The following is an 18,562-nucleotide window of genomic DNA, read 5'->3' as shown; positions in this document are numbered from 1 at the left end:
ACAGATTGATTATCCCTAACCCCGCAAAATCTCAAAACTAAAATGCTCCAAAATCTGAAATTTTTTGTGCGTCAATATGATACCACAGTGGACAATTTTACACTCGAGCTTATGAGAGAAGTTGCAGTTAACTACTGTGCATGCATTGTGGAAGGCCGTGCTGATGGCCTGCCGTGCCTGTGGGAAACCCAGGGTAAGTTTCTGACTCCTGGTTTTGGCCTGGTCCAGGAAGGCAGGCGCTGGTGCAGTGGCATAGCTAGTTAAGCCCCAGCCTTGCAGTGCCAGCATCCCACATGGGTGCTGATTCAGATCTCAGCTGTTCTACTCCCAATCCAGCTATCTGTTGATGTGCCTAGGAGAGCAACAGAGGACAACCCCTACACTTGTTTGGCTCCTGGCTTCAGATCTGCTCAGCTCTAGCTGTTGCGGTCATCCGGGGAGTGAACCAGCAGACGGATAATATTTCTCTGTCTCTTCTCTCTGTAAATCTGACTTTTCAAGAAAGATAAGTGAATCTTTGTTTTAAAAAAAATTGATTTATTTTTATTGAAAAAGCAGATCAGATTTGCGGAGAGGAGAGACAGAGAGGAAGTTCTGGCATCTGTTGATTCACTCCCCAAATGGCCACAACAGCCGAAGCTAAGCCGATCTGAAACCAGGGGACAGGAGTTCCCTCCGGTCTCCCAAGCGGGTGTAGGGTCCCAAGGCTTTGGGTCATCCTCCAGTGCTTTCCCAGGCCACAAGCAAAGAGCTGGACGGGAAGTAGAGCAGCTGGACACAAACTGGCACCTATAATGGGATCCTGGTGCTTACAAAGTAAAGATTCAGCCAGTGAGCCGTCGCATTGTGTCCCTTAATATGTTCAATAATGTGAATATTCTAGAATCCAAAGATCCATCTGAAACCTGAAAACCCCTCTGGTTGCAGGCATATTCAATAAGAGATACTCAACTTAGAAATGTAGAGTGCATCAGAATTTGGAAGCAGGCTGCTTGGGCTCACGTCCCAGCTGCTTTGCCTCAGTTTCCTCATCTTAGGGAAAGTGCAGTGGTTCCCACCTCCAAAGGTCTTGATGCAGATCAAAGCTGCTCCTGTGGACACAGTGGCTCGGGCCCTTCAGATGTTAGCATTAGTGATGAGTGTCTGGCACCCCTTGGTTTCTGTGACATTCCACCTCCCCACCTCTCTGGTATTTCCAGTTTGTTCATCCTCTCCTCCCTCCTCCTCTGAGATGTTGTCTTTCCTCCAGGTGCATCATCTATTTTCACCCCAGGCCATGTCAGGTGCACCCCAGCTTCCATTGTCTTCTACTCACAGATAGCCCTGGAATCATTCTCCCTAGCCCTGACCTTTCCCTGAGCTCTAGACCTATTTATTCTCTATTCTCTCTCTCTCTCTCTTTATATATTTTTATTAGAAAGGCAGACCCGATGTCTGGAGAGAAGGAGAAACAAAGAGATTCCATCCACTCATTCATTCTCCAAATGGCTACAATGGGCAGAGCTGAGCTGATCCAGTCTAAAGCTGGGAGTTTTTTCTGGGTCTTCCATGTCGGTGTAGGGTTCCAAGGCTTTGAGCCATCTTCCGCTGCTTTCCCAAGCCACAAGCAGGGAGCTAGATGGGAAGTGTGGCATCGTGTACATGAGCCGGCACCCATATAGGATGCTGACACTTGAAAGTGGAGAGGTTGCACGTTGAGCCATTGCACTGGCGCCTATACCCTTGCGTTCAGTTTGGCATGTGCATTTGAATGTCTTCTGGACACCTGCGGCTCAGCAGAACTTAGTCTCCATGCCTCCATCCCCATGCCAGCTATGCTCCCATCGCAACCTAATGTTGAATACACATCCATCCCTGCCACCTAAACCCCAGGAGTCTTTGGTACCACTTCTTCCTCATCCTCAGTAGCCAAGCTGATCGGTTTTGCTCTCTACATTTTGTGTGTGTGTGTACATATATATTATTAGATTTTTTTTATATATTTTTATTTTGAATTTTGAATTATATGGTACAATTTTGTATAGACTGGGGTTCCCCCGCAAACTCCCACCCCCAAAAGATCCCCATTTTGCTACAATGGTGTAGTCCTTTATAAGTAATCACAATTCTTTCAGTCTCTTATTTAAGTGTACCCTGACATTGTTGGTACAGACAATGTCAGACGGTCCAGCATCCCATTGTCTACACATGTCCAACAGTTTTGCATCCCTGCTTCCAGACTAAAGATGGATTTTTAATTGGAAAGTCAGACATGCAGAGGGGCGGAGGAGAGACAGGAAGATCTTCCATCTGCTGATTCACTCCCCAAGTGGCTGCAACGGCTGGAGCTGTATCAGCCTGAAGCCAGGAGCCAGGAGCTTCTTCCAGATCTCCCAAGTGGGCGCAGAATCCCAAGACCTTGGGCTGTCCTCTACTGCTTTCCCAGACCACAAGCAGGGAGCTGGATGGGAAGCGAGTGCTGCCAGGATAAAACCGGCAGCCGTTTGGGATCCCAGCACGTGCAAGGTGAGGACTTTAGCTACTGTGCTACTGCGCCAGGCCCTATATTATATTTTGAATGCATTTCTTTTTTTCTTTTATCACCTCCCTCCCTGCTCTTCTACCCTGTTCCAAGCTACCATCATCTCTCCCCTGCACAGACGCAGTGCAGCTCTCAATCCATTATCTGCAGAGCAGCTGGAGGGAGTGATCTTTAAAACACAAGATCTGACCACATCACACTCTGTCGTCTCCTTCCTTAAACACAGCTTTCCGGTGTTCTTGGATACAGACCAAGATCTTTAACGTGGCTCCCCGCAACGTCTGGCCTGCAGCCCTGTCTGCAGAGCCTTCTGCTTCTTCCCACCCCCCACACCTCCCTAGGGCTTAAAACACAAAGTAAAGGACCTTGTTCATGCTGCGTCCTCGACCCAGAATGCCTGCCACTCTCTTTTTGCCCCATCACTTCCTGCTCAGGGAAACGGTGCCTCCTCACTTCTCAAGAAGAAGTCAGGGCCTCCCTGTTTTTTTTGTGTTTGTAGATGTTTCCTTTGGAAGCCGTTTCTGTAGTTTTAATCTCACATCACATCTGTTCTTGTCATCATCTGAAATGACATCTGGAGACCTCTGCCAGTCAGCACAACACGGTCAGAGTCCAAGAGGCTTTCTGCCTCTTACGTCACCACTAAGCACATCATCACCATTGGAGGTCAAATGAATTACCAGAAATAGCCGAGAGCGATGATGTAAGTTGGTAGGGGGCTTTCCCTGCCCTCCCGCACTCCCATCCCCACATCCTTCCCTTAGCAAATCCTGTGGCTAAAGTTACTGGAAATGGCAGAGAGGAATCGGCTACAGACATTGATTAGGTTGTTTGGAGAACATTGCCTGCAAGAGTGACGATAAGAAGTCACAGCCCTTTTGTCTTCTGTCCCCAAAGGAGCCTCGGCGCACCGAGGAGAGTCCTGAGAGGCGGGCGGGAGTCCTGTCCAGCACCAGATGAAGTGCTTCTCTGCAGGTGCAGTCCTGGCAGGAACACATCCTGAGGCCTGGGGACCTCGGGAGGGATGCGGGCGAGCTCAGCTGCTCTGGCACCAACTGCCTCCAGGTTGTGAAGTCCTCTTTGTGACCACTCACTTCCCTCCAGCCCAAACTGACAAGCCGTTGTTCTGCAAACTGGAAAAGTTCCATCCCCATCATTAGTGTTTTGACTTTGTTTGGGTTTGGTCTTTGAAAAATAGCAGGAGCTGAAGATGTCCACTGATGAATAGAGTTGAGTGTAGAATCGTTGCCCAGTGTCTTAGACTCATAGGTCTAAGTGGGTAGTTTGTTGGAGGCGGGACCTGTCTTCTGTCTTCTATGGGTTAAAGTAACCTGGGTTACCTGTAGTGAAAGTGGACCCATATGGTAGCTCAGAGCATGAGTTAAAACCATTGAAATCCCAGTCCCGTCATTTGTTAACTGAGCACCTGGGCGAGTCACGTATCCTTTCCATGCCTGGTTTCCTCATCTGTACAATGGAAACACTAACATGCCACTTACCTGCTGGTGTTGTGCAAGGGATGATGGGCAAAGTCATGTGTGGCCCCGGGAACGAGGGCCTTGCAGAGTGCACACTTGCAGGTGTCAGCCATTTGTTATTAGCTGCCAAGGACGCACATGTCTCCCAGAGCTGATTTTTTTTCCCCCCAAGGATGTATTTATTTTACTGGAAAGTCAGATTTACAGAGAGAAAGAACTTCCATCCACTGGTTCACTTCCCAAGTGACTGCAAAAGCTGGAGCTGAGCTGATCCAAAGCCAGGAACCAGGAACTTCTAGATCTCTCACGTGGGTGCAGAGTCCCAAGGACTTGTGTCATCCTTTACTGCTTTCTCAGTGGGGCTGTTGGGACACAAACTTGCACCCATATGGGATCCCAGCAAATATAAGGCAAGGACTTAGCCACTAGGCTACCACACCAGGCCCTGAATTGTTATTAAATAGGAATGGTCAATTGTCCCACTTACCTAGAATAATAATTTTTTTTCAGTTTAAACTTAGTTTGAAAACCAAGATAGCAGGTAATAAGTCATCACCAGCAAAATACAGAGTGAAAAGTGGGGCAGAATTGGAGGCTTGTTGGATGGCAGGGCCCATTGGCCTTGTTCACAGAAGGGAGCTCTTTGTTGTGGGCAGGGCTAACTGGGCGGACTCACCGTGAGGTTTCTCTCCATGACTGCTCATTTGCCTCTCCTTCAGCTCCAAGCTCCCCGAGAAACTTGCTGATGTCAAATGCAGCTTCATGGGATTTTAGACAGCAGGAAGGATCTGGAAGTGTAACACTTGGCTGCATACACAATGTCGGTCACCAGTTTGTCACTAACGTGGGGCTGATTGAATCCTTAGGCCGGAATCATCACAGCATGCCTGCCCTTCTCTAGATATTATGAAGACTTGTTTCTGGAGCAACAGATCAAAAGCAGAACCCAGAGATGGGGCAGACACCAGGAGGCCAGCCCAGGAGACCTCCCTGTGTGGCCAACGCCCCCGCCCCCCCCACTCTTTCTCTGTCCACACCCTCTTTCCTCATGGTTTCTTGCCACATTGACCTAATGGATGTTTTTTATTTGTTTGTTTGTTTTTAACAAGGATGCAACTGAAGCCCGCAGAAGTGTAGTGGCTTGCCTAAGATCACACAGCAAGTTAATTGTTGACCTGGGCAAGTTTTCAGGTCTCTGCCAGACAAGACCTAGTGTTTTTTGTTTTTTGTTTTTTGGTTTTTTTGCCCCAACAGACACTGGCTGGGGAACAATTATTATTCTATGTACAGAACACTCACTGATTTAAGTTTAGTTGCAAGTTCGTTAGGCTTTTCCTTTTTCCAGCTTGACAGTGAGAGTCAGAGTTGGGATCCAAAACATTGTTCCTTCGTGACAATAAGCTCATCGTGTCCGTCATTGTTCTTGGTCCTGGAAGCTCCTATCAGTTTGGCCACAGCCCCCTTTTGTCTTCTGAGTTAACCCACATGAAGGCCACATTAGCACAGGTCTTCCCGTAAACCAAGATTTCCCAGGCTGGCCCTTCCCCTTGATAATGCAGTAGGGAACCCCCAAATTACAACACAGGCCAGGGAGGAAGCTGGGATTCGTGTTGTGTGCAATCGTGACCAGCTAAGCCTCACTGAACAATGTGATGGTGTTGACTCCTCAAAAAGCAGGTGAGATACAGCAGCTTTCTTTCCAGCCAACCAGCTCTGCTGTTTCTCTTTGCTGTGTTCTCATGGGGCCAGCAGAAAGCAGTTGAATAGCTGGTGGTACAAGGCCTGAGTGAGCTTTTGAGTCTGGGGAGGATGGAGGCACTTGCAGCTGCAACCATGACGAGCCCTGGGCTGTGTTCGATGATGAGTCAGACCCTTCTGGGATGGAAGTTTTGTGCAGCTGTTATTTTCTGAAGCAAGATTTGCCACCTCCTACTCCTTCTTGTCAACGGGGGTGGGGAGGAGGGTGGTCTTTCCTTCTAGCAATTTCCCCCATTACAGCCAGAAGAATATCCGTACGACTGCAGTATATGATGCCCAATGTCAGATGTTCAGTTTTCTAATAGTAGTGCCATGAGCAATAGTGTGTGACTATCCCCAAGAGGTTGTAGTCACACCTTTATGTGCCTCAGGCCCATACAGACAAGACCTTAGCTGCTAAAATGAAGGTGTCAGGGTAGGCACTGCAGAACAGTGGGCTAAGCCGCTGCTTGCCTTGCCTGCATCCCATATTGGAGTTGGTTCGTACCCTGGCTGCCTTGCTTTTGGTTCAACTTGCTGTTGATGCACCTGGGAAGGCCACAGAAAGTGACCCAAGTCCTGGGCCCCTGCTGCCCGTGGTAGAACCCAGGCTGGTTCTGGGTTCATCCTAGCTTTAGGCTGGCCTACACCTGCTATTGTGGTAGTCCTTTGAGGAATAAAGCAACAGATGGGAAATCCTCTCATTTTCCTCATGTACCTCTCTCTCTTTCTGTCTTTCCCTATATTCCTCTGTTGCTCTGCCTTTCAAATAAATAAAGTAAAATGAGGGCCCAATGCAATGACTCAGTAGCTAAATCCTTGCCTTGCATGCACTGGGATCCCATATGGGTGCCGGTTCATGTCCCAGCTGCTCCATTTCCCTTCCAGCTCCCTGCATGTGGCATAGAAAGGCAGTGGAGAATGGCCCAAAGCCTTGGGACCCTACACCTGCATGGGAGACCCGGAAGAAAACTCCTGGCTCTGTGAGACTTTGTGTGCTATTCTTTGGAGGGATTAGTGGAAGGGAAAGGGACACCTCTGCTTAAATATCCCTGATAATTCCTTGCTGCCCATGGGGCAACTTTTGAGTCTGGCAGGCTCAGTCTTTTGTGCGTTGTGCCTGCTTGCTCCCACCATCCCAGGCTCCTCTGATCGCTACCCACCATGTGCCCTGCCTTGTAGCTAACCGAGCTGCTCAGTGTTCTGTGGGCATGCCAGGCTCTGTAATGCCCCACTGCCTTTGCACCTGTTGTTCCCTCAGGCTGGAATGTCTCTCATCTTCCTGGCACACAGCCCGCGAAGAGTCAGCCGACACTCCCACTCCCGTGGAAGAGTCCCCTACAACCTCCCTCAGCCCCCTTCCTCCCCAGACATCTTCCCTGTTGGTGGAGTTCTCCGCATGCCTCAGTCATAACCTGCCAGTGTGTAAGGTGTTCACAGAGCCTCATCTAGTTGCTCTTTGTTCCCCTAGAGCTTAGCAGAGTGCATGTAGTGTCTGCTTCGGAGTAGGGGCAATGACGACCGTCTGGACAACTGAAGAGTCCTTCCATACGCGCCGTATCCATCTTCGTACTCTACAGTCTTCTCCCAGGCAGGAACTTTCCTTCTGAGTTGAGGGATGAAATCAAAATCTCTGTCTGTAAGTGTCACACCTTGAGCCTTGGATCGTCCAATCCCAGCACCTCTGCGGACGGCCCTGGGCAGCTGCAGGAGCCCGCCATGCCGTAGCTTGTCTTGTGGCTTTCTCCCCCTGCAAACACTAGGATGCCTTCTCCCCACTTAAGATGGGCACACTAACAAATGATCTTTCTCCATGCCACCCACCACGACCAAAATAACCCTGAGCATGTCGTGCCAGACGGGAATGAAAGTGGTTTTCGTCTGTGTTGGCAGTCATGTTGTGTTCAGACCTTCCTGACGATGCCGGGGAGTGGTTTTTCATCAGCTGTGCTGCTCTCATGGGTAGCACTCTCAGAGAAACACCAGCTGTTTCTGAAATCGGCTGATGCCATCCCTTCGTGTTTGTTTGTTTTAGATTTGGTTTTCATTCCAGAGGGAGTGGCTTAATAGAATGACTTTTGTCTTCTAGAATCACCCTTTTGTATCACACCTCGAACCCCACTCCAGTGTCACTGAGTAAAGAGAGGCAGGTGCTGTGATGCCAGAAGGGTGAAGGTCTCCAGTAGCAACAAAATGCAGGTCACCAAACTTTTTTTTTTTTTTTTAATGAAACTGCTTCCAGAATAAAAAAGATTGAACAGCCTACCTTTGCAGTCATTTCCTCGTTTTATAACGGGGAATAATGGTAATCTCTGCTGCCTGCTTCTCAGGGTTACTAGGAAGATGCAATGAAATCAAATGATAAGGCACTTAAGAAGGAAAAAAGCAGTGGTTAGCAGTTTCAGTGAGCATTGGAAACACTTGGAGCTTGACAAAATTGCAAACTTAAGATTTATTTCTTTGTGCCCGGCTTGATGGCCTAGCAGCTATAATCCTCACCTTGAACATGCCGGGATCCCATATGGGCACCAGCTTGTGTCCCAGCAGTTCCCTTCCCATCTAGCTCCTGCTTGTGGCCTGGGAAAGCAGTGGAGGACAGCCCAAAGTCTCAGGACCCTGTATCCACGTGGGAGACATGAAGGAGGCTCCTGGCTCCCAGCTCCTGGCTTTGAATTGGCTCAGCTCTGGCTATTGCGACCACTTGGGGAGTGAGTCAGCAGACGGAAGATGATCCTGTTTGTCTCTTCTCCTCTTTGTATATATAAATATTGTATAAATAAATATTAAAGAAAAAGATTTGTTTTTATTAGAAAGGCAGATTTACAGAGACAAGGAGAGACAGAGACATCTTCTATCTGTTGGTTCACTCCCCAGATGACTACAATGGCTAGAGCTAAGCTGACTCAAAGCCAGCAGCCAAGAGCCTCTTCCAGGTTTCCCACACAGCTACAGGGCCCCAAGGCTTTGGGCCTGCTTTCCCAGGCTCTAAGCATGGATGTCAAGTATAACAGCCAGTCACACATTAGTGCCCATGTGGAATGCTAACAGTGCAGGTAGAGGGATAGCCTGTTGAGCTATCACACTGGCTCTAAACACTCTTATTTGTTTTTATATATATACTTTAAAATATTTTAAAATGTGTTTTATTTGGGAGACATGTTTCCTAACCACTGGTTTATTCCTTCTGTGGGGACTAGGAACTCCTTCCCGGTCTCCCACCTTGGGTGGTAGTGACCCAACTACTTGAACTACCACCCTCTCCTTCTCCAGATGCAGACCAGCAGGAAGCTGGATTCAGAAGCAGAGCCAAGACTTGAACCCAAGAACTCAGATACAGGACACTGTATATCCCTCCATGCACCTTAACCACCACACCAGATGCCTGTACCTTAACGTACAGATCCACAGCCCTATTCTCTGATTCTGCTGTCCCTGCAGCCAAGTAGGGTCCCAGAAGCTGCCTTTTCAGCAGGCGGACAAGAGGATCTAACGCTTCTGTTTTTTTGGCCACACTTTCAGAAATACTGTGATAAATCAAACCAGCAAGTATAAAATTGTTATTGGAGGCAGGTTTAGTGTGTTGGGCCTGGAGTCCAAAGGCTTAAGTGAAATCCCAGCTCTGCCAATTTCTAGACCTGTGACCTTGAACAATAAATAACCTCCTCTGTTAACCCCTGGTTCCTTCATGTTCCAAGGAGTTGACAACCCCAGCCTCACAGGATTATGAAAGTTGAACAAGACCACATAATAAGCATTCCTACTTTGGTCCTTCGTTCATGGAACTCGAAATTAAACATCCACTGCTTCTAGAACATGATGTCACAATAACAGATCCCAGGCAAAAGATAATGTTTGGCACCTGTCGTTTTTGTTGGGTTTTTTTTTCCTCCCCTCAAGATTTATTTATTTATTTTGAAAGAGTTACAGAGAGAGACAGAGATTTTTCATCTGCTGGTTAACTCTCTCTCTCTAGATGCCACAACAGCTGGCACTGGGCCAGGCTGCAGTCAGGAGCCAGGAGCATTGCCCAGGCCTCCCACATTGGTGACAGGGGCCCACATACTTGTGCTGTCTTCCTCTGCCTTTCCCAGGCCAGTTAGCAGGGCGCTGGAATGGAAGTGGGGCAGCTAGGACATGACCCAACATCCATCCATGTGGAATGGCCGCAGTGTTAGCCCCCTTTTTTGTTGATAGCTTGTGAGAACTTCGATTTTTTTTCTTTTTTTTTTCTAAGGTTTTATTTATTTTTATTGGAAAGTAAGAGTTACAGAAAAGAGGAGAGACAAAGAAGAAAATCATTCATCCACTAGTTCACTCCCCAAGTGGCCACAACAGCTGGTGCTAAGCTGATTGAGCCAGTGTTAGCTTCCTAAAGAAGCCAGGAGCTTGTTCCAGGTCTCCCATGTGGGCCCAGGGTCCCAAGGCTTTGGGCCGTCCTCCACTGCTTTCCCAGGCCACAAGCAGGGAGCTGGATGGGAAGGGAAGTGGGGACACCAGGATTAGAACCAGTGCCTGTATGGGATCCTGACATGTGCAAAGTGAGGACTTTAGCCACTAGGCTGTTGCACCAGGACTGCTCGTGAACTTTTGAAGTATGCATGGAGAGCCAGAAGCCCAAGATTATGAGGGTGTTCAGATTTTCGTATTATTTCCCAGCATACCGAAAAGAGGGAAAAGAATGTGTTAGTACATTTGTTAAATCCGCCATTAGTGACTTAGGAGAAACTATGGAGAATGAAACTAAGTACTCACACTGCTCAGTGCCAAGTGTGTCACGTACCAGGCGCTGGGAATCTTATCAGTAAAACAAAGAATGGGAAATAGTCATGTTTTCAAAAAGGAAGAAAACGAGATCCTGGAAAAAGTACATTGAATGACCTTTCTGATTTGACTTCTTTGCAAAGTTCTGCGCAAATGACGGCACAGCCGAGTTTCTCTCTAGGCTCCAACCTTGGTGAATGAGTGGCTCATTAGACTTGACTTCTTGTTCTCTCTGGCTCACTCGTCACCAGTCTCTATCCTGTGTCTCTACAGGGCATTTGACAGTAAAATTGTAGGAGGGGAAATCCTGAAAAAAAAAAATCAGACACAAGCTCTCAACATTCCCAGTAAGATTCCTAAATGCCTTGATGAAGGATTGTGTGGAGGTGAAGGCATGCAATTGGAGCTCAGCAAACCCTGCTCTTGACCTCAGTTCCTGTACTTCTCAGCAGCGTCAGCTTGGGCTAATTACCTAGCATCTCCAGGCGCCCCTCCCGCTGCCTGTGCCATGGGTACTCTTGAGAAGTTGTTACAGGGACTAAAGTTAGATAATGACTAGAAAAGCCCTGGGTAGCCTGAAAGTGTTTTATAAACATTCGTTGTTTCCTGGGATGATAGATATGCATGATGGACGTCCTGAATCACGTCTTTACTCCTTTGACCAAGCATCTGCATACCTGCCCATTCACAATGTGATTGGACAGTAGATAGGATACGGGCACAGAGCCTTTCCTGTGTGAGATGCACTGGGGGTCACAACCAAGGGTTCCCTCTTAGAGGAGAGTGAACGCCCTGTTGAGGATGTGCCTGGAGTAAGGATGACCAGAGAACCACTGGCTGGAGAGCTGCGAGGCTGGGAAGTAACCTAAGAGAGCAGAGGATAGGATTGTTCCTGGGGACAGCCTTACATGGCAAAGTCAGGAAGTGGAGCGGGGCAGGAGGTGGCCAGAGCACCCTCCTGGGAAGCTGAAGCCAGAGCCCCAGGGTCCTGAGTGTTTCCGCTTGAAGTTTTTGCTGTTGGAAAAAGTGTGAGGCGGTGTTTACTCTAAGTCAGGTGACTTCTTTTTAAAAGATTTATGTATTTATCTGAAAGGCAGTTAGAGAGGAAGAGAGACAAACACATCTGCCATTCGTTAGTTCACCCGCTAGTCGGTCACAGTGGCCAGGGCTGAGCCAGGAGTGCAGAGCTTCTTCTACATTAGGAGCTAGATAGAAAGAGGAGCAGCTGGGTTTCAAAAACCTATGTGAAATGCTGGCATCACAGGCAGAGGCTTCACTCGCTATACATGGGACTTCTTTTTCTTGTACATTTATCACTTTAAAAAGTAGCATCTCTTGGGCCCGGCGTGATGGTGCAGTGGTTAAGATCCTCGCCTTGCACGCCCGGGATCCCATATGGGCACCGGTTCTAATCCCGGCAGCCCCACTTCCCATCCAGCTCCCTGCCTGTGGCCTGGGAAAGCAGTCGAGGATGGCCCAAAGCTTTGGGACCCTGCACCCACGTGGGAGACCCGGAAGAGGCTCCTGGCTTCGGATTGGCATAGCATCGGCCGTTGCACTCACTTGGGGAGTGAATCATCGGACGGAAGATCTTCCTCTCTGTCTCTCCTCTCTGTATATCCACCTTTCCAATAAAAATAAAATAAATCTTAAAAAAAAAGTAGCATCTCAGGGGTGGACATAGACAGTTAAAAACACTGCTTGGGACACTTGCATTTCATAGTAAACGGACCTCAGGTTCAATTCCCAGCTCCACTCTTGAATCTAGCTTCCTGTCAGTGCACGCCCTTAGGAGCACCAGATGACAGGGACCCAGGTGTTTGGTTCCCTGTCATCCACCGGGGAGATCTAGATCAAGTTCCTGGCCCTCAGCTCCTGCCTGGGCTGCTCAGCTGTTGTCAGCTGTTGAAGAGTAAACCAGCAGATGAAAGATTTCTGTCTGTCTCTGTCAATCTCTGGCTTTCAAACAAACAAATCAAATGAATAACCTTTTTTTTTTTTTTAATTGAAGTTTCAGGCGTCCCCATTCTGGTGCAGTGGATTAAGCCACTGATTCCAGCATCCCATCAGTGCTGATTCAAGACTTGACTCTTCCACTTTTGATCTGGCTCCCTGTTGTACATGGGAAAGCAGTGGAGGATGGTCCAAATACTTGGGCCCCTTGTCACCCCATGGGGAGACCCAGATGGGTTTTTTGACTGTTGGCTTCACCTGGTCCAGCCCAGTCATTAACAGCCATTTGGACCCCTGAATCCTTGTTGGAGAACTGGACAGAGTTCCCAGCTCCTGGCCCCTGCCTAGCCCAGCACCAGACATGGAGGCCATTCAGGGAGTAAGCCAGCAGGTAGAAGAACTCTCCATCTATAACATCACACTGCCTTTCAAATAAATAAAACAATTTTTTAAAATATTTGTTTATTGGAAACGCAAAGAGATATCTACCCACTGATTCATTTTCTAAATGCCTACAACAACCAGGGCTGGGCCAGATCGAAGCTTGTACCTGGAAACTCAATCTACATGAGTGGCAGGAACCCAAGTTCTTGTTAATAGGGTACAGCATTAGCAGGAAGCTGGGGTTGGGAACAGAGCCAAAGTTAGACACTTCTATATAGAAACCTAAGTGTCCACGCAGCACCTGTCTCTGAGGCTGGCATCTCACCCTGGACAATTTCAGTTTCAGTACTCGGGATCTACCTCATGATTTTTTTTTCCTAAGCAGCAGAATCACATCCTATTGTACAGTTGTGTGGTTGTATTTGGCCCGCCTCCCTTTAGAGACAATGGATTATTCCCGATCTTTCTGCGTGAAGCTGTGCTACACTGCACACACATCTGTTCAATGGTTAGATATTCCTCGGGGCAAAAATTTGCAACAGTGAAACGGCTGGGACTGTCATTTTTAGAAAGACTAAACATAGCAGGCTACTGCTGCTGTCCCTACCACTTGAAAAGCCGGAAGGGAGAGTGGTGAGATGAGGGGTGGCCGAGCTCACCTTTCAGACAGAGCTTGCCTCCCTGACTGAGTCCTCCCTGCCAACAGAGGGCCTCACATGAACACAGCCACACTGACCAGCGATGCAACCAGAGCCGCTGACTTCAGAGGCTAGGGTGATTCAACAACCGGCCGCTTCTCACTACCCCAGAGGCCACCGTGCCTCTAAGGCTCCACAGCTTGGTTGGTTCCGAGGAGTCCATTCACTAGGCTGCCTGCCAGGTTTCCAAAGCTTACGAAATCTGCAGGAGATTAGCACCTCTCCTGCCATTTTTATCCTGACCGGGGCTGCCAGTTCAAGGATCCCCGCAGTTTGCCTCTGGCAGCCGTAAATGCTTGAGACCTCTGCCAGATGCTTGGGAAACCCAGAAGAGCAGTCTGCCATCCAGGGCATCCATTGCTAAGGGCAGGAAGGGACTAGCGTAGGAGATTAGGTGGGTTGGGAAATACACCCTCCAGCATATGGCTTTTCACCTCCCAGTTCTAGATGGTGAAGTTGGCCCGGAGGAACTGCACACTTGGGTCTAAGCAGCCAGCGGCTTATCATATGCAGTGATCAATCCTTCAGAGGTTCCTCCTGGAGTCTGGATTTATAGGGGTCAAGTGAATTCCACCTGGGCGGGGCTTCCATTTCAGCTTAGGACACGGAGAGAAGGTTTGCTCCTGTTCCGGGAGGCAGGAAGGGGGTGGGGTTGGGTGAGGTTGGGTTGTAGTTCTCAAGGCATTGCAAACTCTTCTCCCTTACTCCCCCAGCCAGCCACCCACCACGTCCCTTTGTAAGGGGAGTTGGAGGTGGGGGTGCAGAGAAGAGAACGCCCCAGCCTCCTGCTCGCATTCCTAGACACCGACTCACTGTGCCCGCCGCCACTGGAACAGCAGAGCTGTGTGAAATGTCAAGAGGAGTTATGCTCACAGGTCCCCCAGCCCCCGGTCGCTCTGTGGCTTGCCTTTTCTTCCCCATCTGCAACTGCGTTCATCAGATGGAAATCAGAGGATGCAATTAGAAGATCATTTGCTAATTCCAGACCAATTTGGGACTAATTTTGGGGTGGGGGCGTGGGTAGGTGCTCCTTCTTCCCTGATCAAATTGCAGAAAACCCGAACTTGTGTATGAATGTGTGTGTTTAAGAAAGAAAGAGCTCTGTGGCTAGACGAGAGCTCTCTCAGATCTGCAAACAGGCAAACCCGTTGTATATTGTCCATCCCCTGGTTGTTGTCCCCCCCTCCCCCCCCACACACACACTCCATCCATTCCACCTCCCTCTGTGGCTTCCAGGCCAGGATCCTGATCCCCCCTCAAAGCTGACTCAAGAATAAAACTCAGCTTTGAGATGCAAGGCAAACTGAGCCCCCCTCCCCCCCCCCAGCCCCTTGCATGCAGCAGCCTCATGGAACTGGACAGGGTTGAACCTGGAAGTTCTTTTAAACACCTAAGCAAGGCCCAGACAGAGGCAGGGACATGCTTAAAGGCCTCCTCATAGCCCATGGTAGTTGTAACAATAGTCTTAATGATATTAACAGCTAACATTTATCAACCCTTAATGTGTTCCAGACTCTGTGCCAAAGGCTTACACGCAGCAGTGCAGTGTCGCATTCAAACCCAGACAGTCTGGCTGCAGGCCCAGACCCAGCTCCAGTAGAGCATGGTGGAGCTCAGGCCATACTGTCTAGTTGAAGTTGACGTCTTCCTTACACAACTCACTGGGCGACCTCAGGCAAGCGATTGGCATCTGTAGCTTCACCTGCTCCCAGGGCTGCTGAGTTAGCGTGGGCAAAATTCAGGCCCACAAGGAGTGCCACAGGCGCAGCGTGAGCACCCGCACGGTGCTGGCTCCCCCCTCAGCCACCTGTGGGGCTTGAGCAACGTGCCTGGGGTGGCCATGGTTAGATATGTTTGTTCTTCATCGTTAGAGAGGCTGAGTTCTGTGGCTGTTAAACACAGGAGTCGTGGGGCAAACTAACCCTATGCCTATCTTTATATAGCCTGTGATTTAAAAATTTTTTTTCTTTTTACATTTTTAAAGGATTGTGACAGTGGGTGTGGGATACAAAAGCATGTGCGCTCCCACATGGAAATGAAATGGAATTTACATTTAGTTTTATCGAAACACAGTCATGAGCATTTGCATTTTATGCTTTTGCATCGTTTGAGCACAGAGGGGTCGCTGCAGTAAGGAGTTTGTTTTGTGGTCCTTGACAGGCACAGGGTCATAACCCCTGCTCCAGAATCAGGCTTAGTGGCTGTGAAGCCCAACCTCACCACTCACCAGCCGTCTGTCTTTAGGCAAGTGGACTCATACCCTCGGAACCTCAGTTGCCTCCTCTGGAAAATGGGAATGATAGCATCCATTCCAGATAGTAGCAGTTTAAATGTGCTAGATAGGAGCAGGCATGTCGCATGGTGGTTGAGACTCACAGTCTCGTCCCGTGGGGCAGACCCAGCTCCTCCACTTCTGAACCACCTTCCTCCTAACGCACACTCGGGGAGGCAGCAGAGGATGGCTCAAGCACTTGGGTTCCCTCCACCTACATGGGAGACCCAAATTAAGTTCTAGATTCTTGGTTTTAGCTTGACGCAGCCCAAGCCACAGTGGGCATTTGGACAGTGAGACCCATCAGATGGAAGAGCTCTTGCCTGTGTCTCGGCCTTCTAGATCAAGTAGAAAGAAAAACAAAAACAAAAGGATGTTAACAAGCACTTAACACAGGGCTCAGAACATATTAAGTGCTAAGTAAAGTGATAGCTTATGAATGAACAAGACACAAATCCACTCTCATCATGTGCATTGACGTGCCTGTGCATAATTGGAGGATGGGAAAAGGCTCCCTTTGGCACTCATCACCGACATTTCTGCCATAGTTTGCTGTGAGAGCAGCTACAAGGTAACTTCTGACTCTTCATAGTGGGGAGGGCTGTGTGCATGATGAGCACCAGCCAGAGGTGGTGGTGTTTCTCCCAGTCTCCTGCAGCAGCTCCCTGCAGATAAGGAGATGTGGCACTTTTTCGTGGTAGGCGCCAACTTGGCCATCCTCACAGCCAGGGTTCCTTAAGAGGGCTTCCATTTGGGCCTGGCATGGTGGCCTAGTGGCTGAAGTCCTCACCTTGCTCATGTCAGGTCCCATATGGGCGCCAGTTCTAATCCCAGTGGCCCCGCTTCCCATCCGGCTCCCTGCTTGTGGCCTGGGAAAGCAGTCGAGGACAGCCCAAAAACCTCGGGACCCTTCACCCGTGTGGGAGACCCGGAGGAGACTCCTGGGTTTGGATTGGCTCAGCTCCGGCCATTGCTGCCACTTGGGGAGTGAACCAGCAGATGCAAAATCTTCCTCTGTGTATCTCTTTCTCTCTGTAGATCTGCCTTTCCGATAAAAATAAATAAATCTTTTTTTAAAGGGGGTGGGGGGCAACCTAGGCTCCATTCTGTTTGTAGACGGGAACTTTGAAGCTGTAGCTCTGGAGTCATGTGGTCCTACATTTAAACTCCAGCCCTAGGAGGCAATCATCTAGTGTAGCAGTTTAGTCGTCCCCATGGGACACCAGCATCTCATATCGGAGTGCCTGGTTCCCGTCCTAGCACCTTCACTTGCAATCCAGCTTCCTGTAATGTGCATCCTGGGAGGCAGCAGGTGATGGCTCAAGTTACCTGAGTCCCTGCTACCCATGGGGGAGACTCAGCCTGTGTCCCTGGCTCCTGGTGTCAAGCTGGCCCAACCACAGTTATCATCTGTGAACCAGAAGGTTGAAGATCCTTTGCAGTAGAATGAAAATAAATTAATATTAAATCAGCTCTGGCCCTGCCACTGAGCAACTTCTTGACTCTGGCATGACTTACATGATCTCTCTGCCCGCAGTCTTTGCCATATGGAGATGGGAGTAGTAGTCTAGCATATTTCCATGTACCTTGTATCCTCAGCTGCAGCTCATTAGTGGCAGCCACAAACAGCCAGCTCTAGGGAGCAGAGGGAGGTAACGAGCAGAGCACCCTGGGCCTAGGCAGGGCAGATGCCAGGTGGCATCTTTGGGGACGGGTCTCTGCACCTGGCTCTGTCCTATCAGACATCCCATGCCTTTGGGTTGGGGGTGTGGCTGTGCCAGGAGCTGGTATCCTGTGCTTCTGCACATCTGAGCAATTACTGTCCTAGGCGCTTGTCAGGCTGGGGATATTGGGAACCAGGTACTCTCTGCCTCTCTTGCCTGCCCTACCCTGGAGCCCAGCCTGGGGCGGGGGCGATGGACAAGCCTGGGCCCCAGTTATTGTCTGTGGCGCCTGCCTGCAGCCTTGCTCCAGCCCAGCTCCACCCCTTTGCCTGCAAGGTCTATTTCCTAACAGCTGCTCCAACCACACACCTCGGTTCCGCGAGGAGCCCCTCCTCTTCCTCCCTCCCTCCCTCATTCAGGGGTGGGACTGGAGAAGAAGGCTAACTTGACAGCAGTGCCTCTTTCTTAGCTAGTCACCGGCCTCAGCCTGAGAACGCCTCTGTGTGTGTTTGTGTGTGTGGGTAGCCTCCGCAGAGAGGTGGTTCTCCCGCAGTCCCCGGGTGGCGGGGAAGCCAGCCGGAGCTGCCAAGAACCCGGCAGGAGCCGGGGCCAGCCATGAGCCCCTGCAAGAATTTGCCGGGGAGCGAGTGGCCTGGAGTCCTCTTGCTCCTCTGGCTCCGGAGGGAGAGGTGAGCTCCGGGCAGCCTGCCGGCCTGCCTGCCCACCCACCCACAGCCAGAGGTGTCGAGGAGCCCTGCTGGGCCTGTCATGGTGGCCGCCTGCAGCCTGGCCGAGGCACTCCCAGACGGGTTTGCAGCTGAGCCTGAGTGTCTGGTGCGGGAAGAAGATGGGGAGTTACTTGTCTGTCCCCGCGTACTTCACCTCCAGGGACCCCTTTCGGTGAGTTGCTGCTCTCTCTTCCCTGTCTCCTGGAAACTGCCTCTCACCCTTCACCTCTCCCCCTCAGACAAGCCGTTCTGCCAGGCACATCCGGCCTGGGACAGGCTCCCCAACTAGGTCCTGGAAACAGTGAGGTGAGGGATATGGGTGACTCTTCTCCCCTCCCCAGACACATCTGGAGGGCCCTCCAGAAG

General features: G+C 49.8%; 1 protein-coding gene across 3 annotated transcripts in view; it reads left to right on the top strand.

The window, feature by feature from the left end:
* LOC121172060 (E3 ubiquitin-protein ligase RNF185) overlaps nucleotides 1-18,562 on the top strand; it is a 107,538-nt gene that overhangs the window by 63,426 nt on the left and 25,550 nt on the right. Inside the window, exon 1 of one of the 3 annotated variants that reach the window (XM_041003858.1) lies at nucleotides 17,180-18,368. The exons of the other annotated variants lie outside the window; for them this stretch is intronic. Coding sequence (XP_040859792.1) covers nucleotides 18,316-18,368 — 53 coding nt within the window. The 5' untranslated portion in view covers nucleotides 17,180-18,315. Of the gene's footprint in view, nucleotides 1-17,179; nucleotides 18,369-18,562 lie in introns of those variants that run through there. 3 annotated transcript variants of the gene reach the window in all.

Source organism: Ochotona curzoniae, unplaced genomic scaffold (genome assembly GCF_017591425.1).
Source record: "Ochotona curzoniae isolate NIBS_2020 unplaced genomic scaffold, NIBS_Ocur_1.0 scaffold_274, whole genome shotgun sequence".
NCBI classification, from domain to species: Eukaryota; Metazoa; Chordata; class Mammalia; order Lagomorpha; family Ochotonidae; genus Ochotona; species Ochotona curzoniae.
Note: the sequence above shows the minus strand (reverse complement) of the source record. Positions and strands in the feature narration are given on the sequence as shown.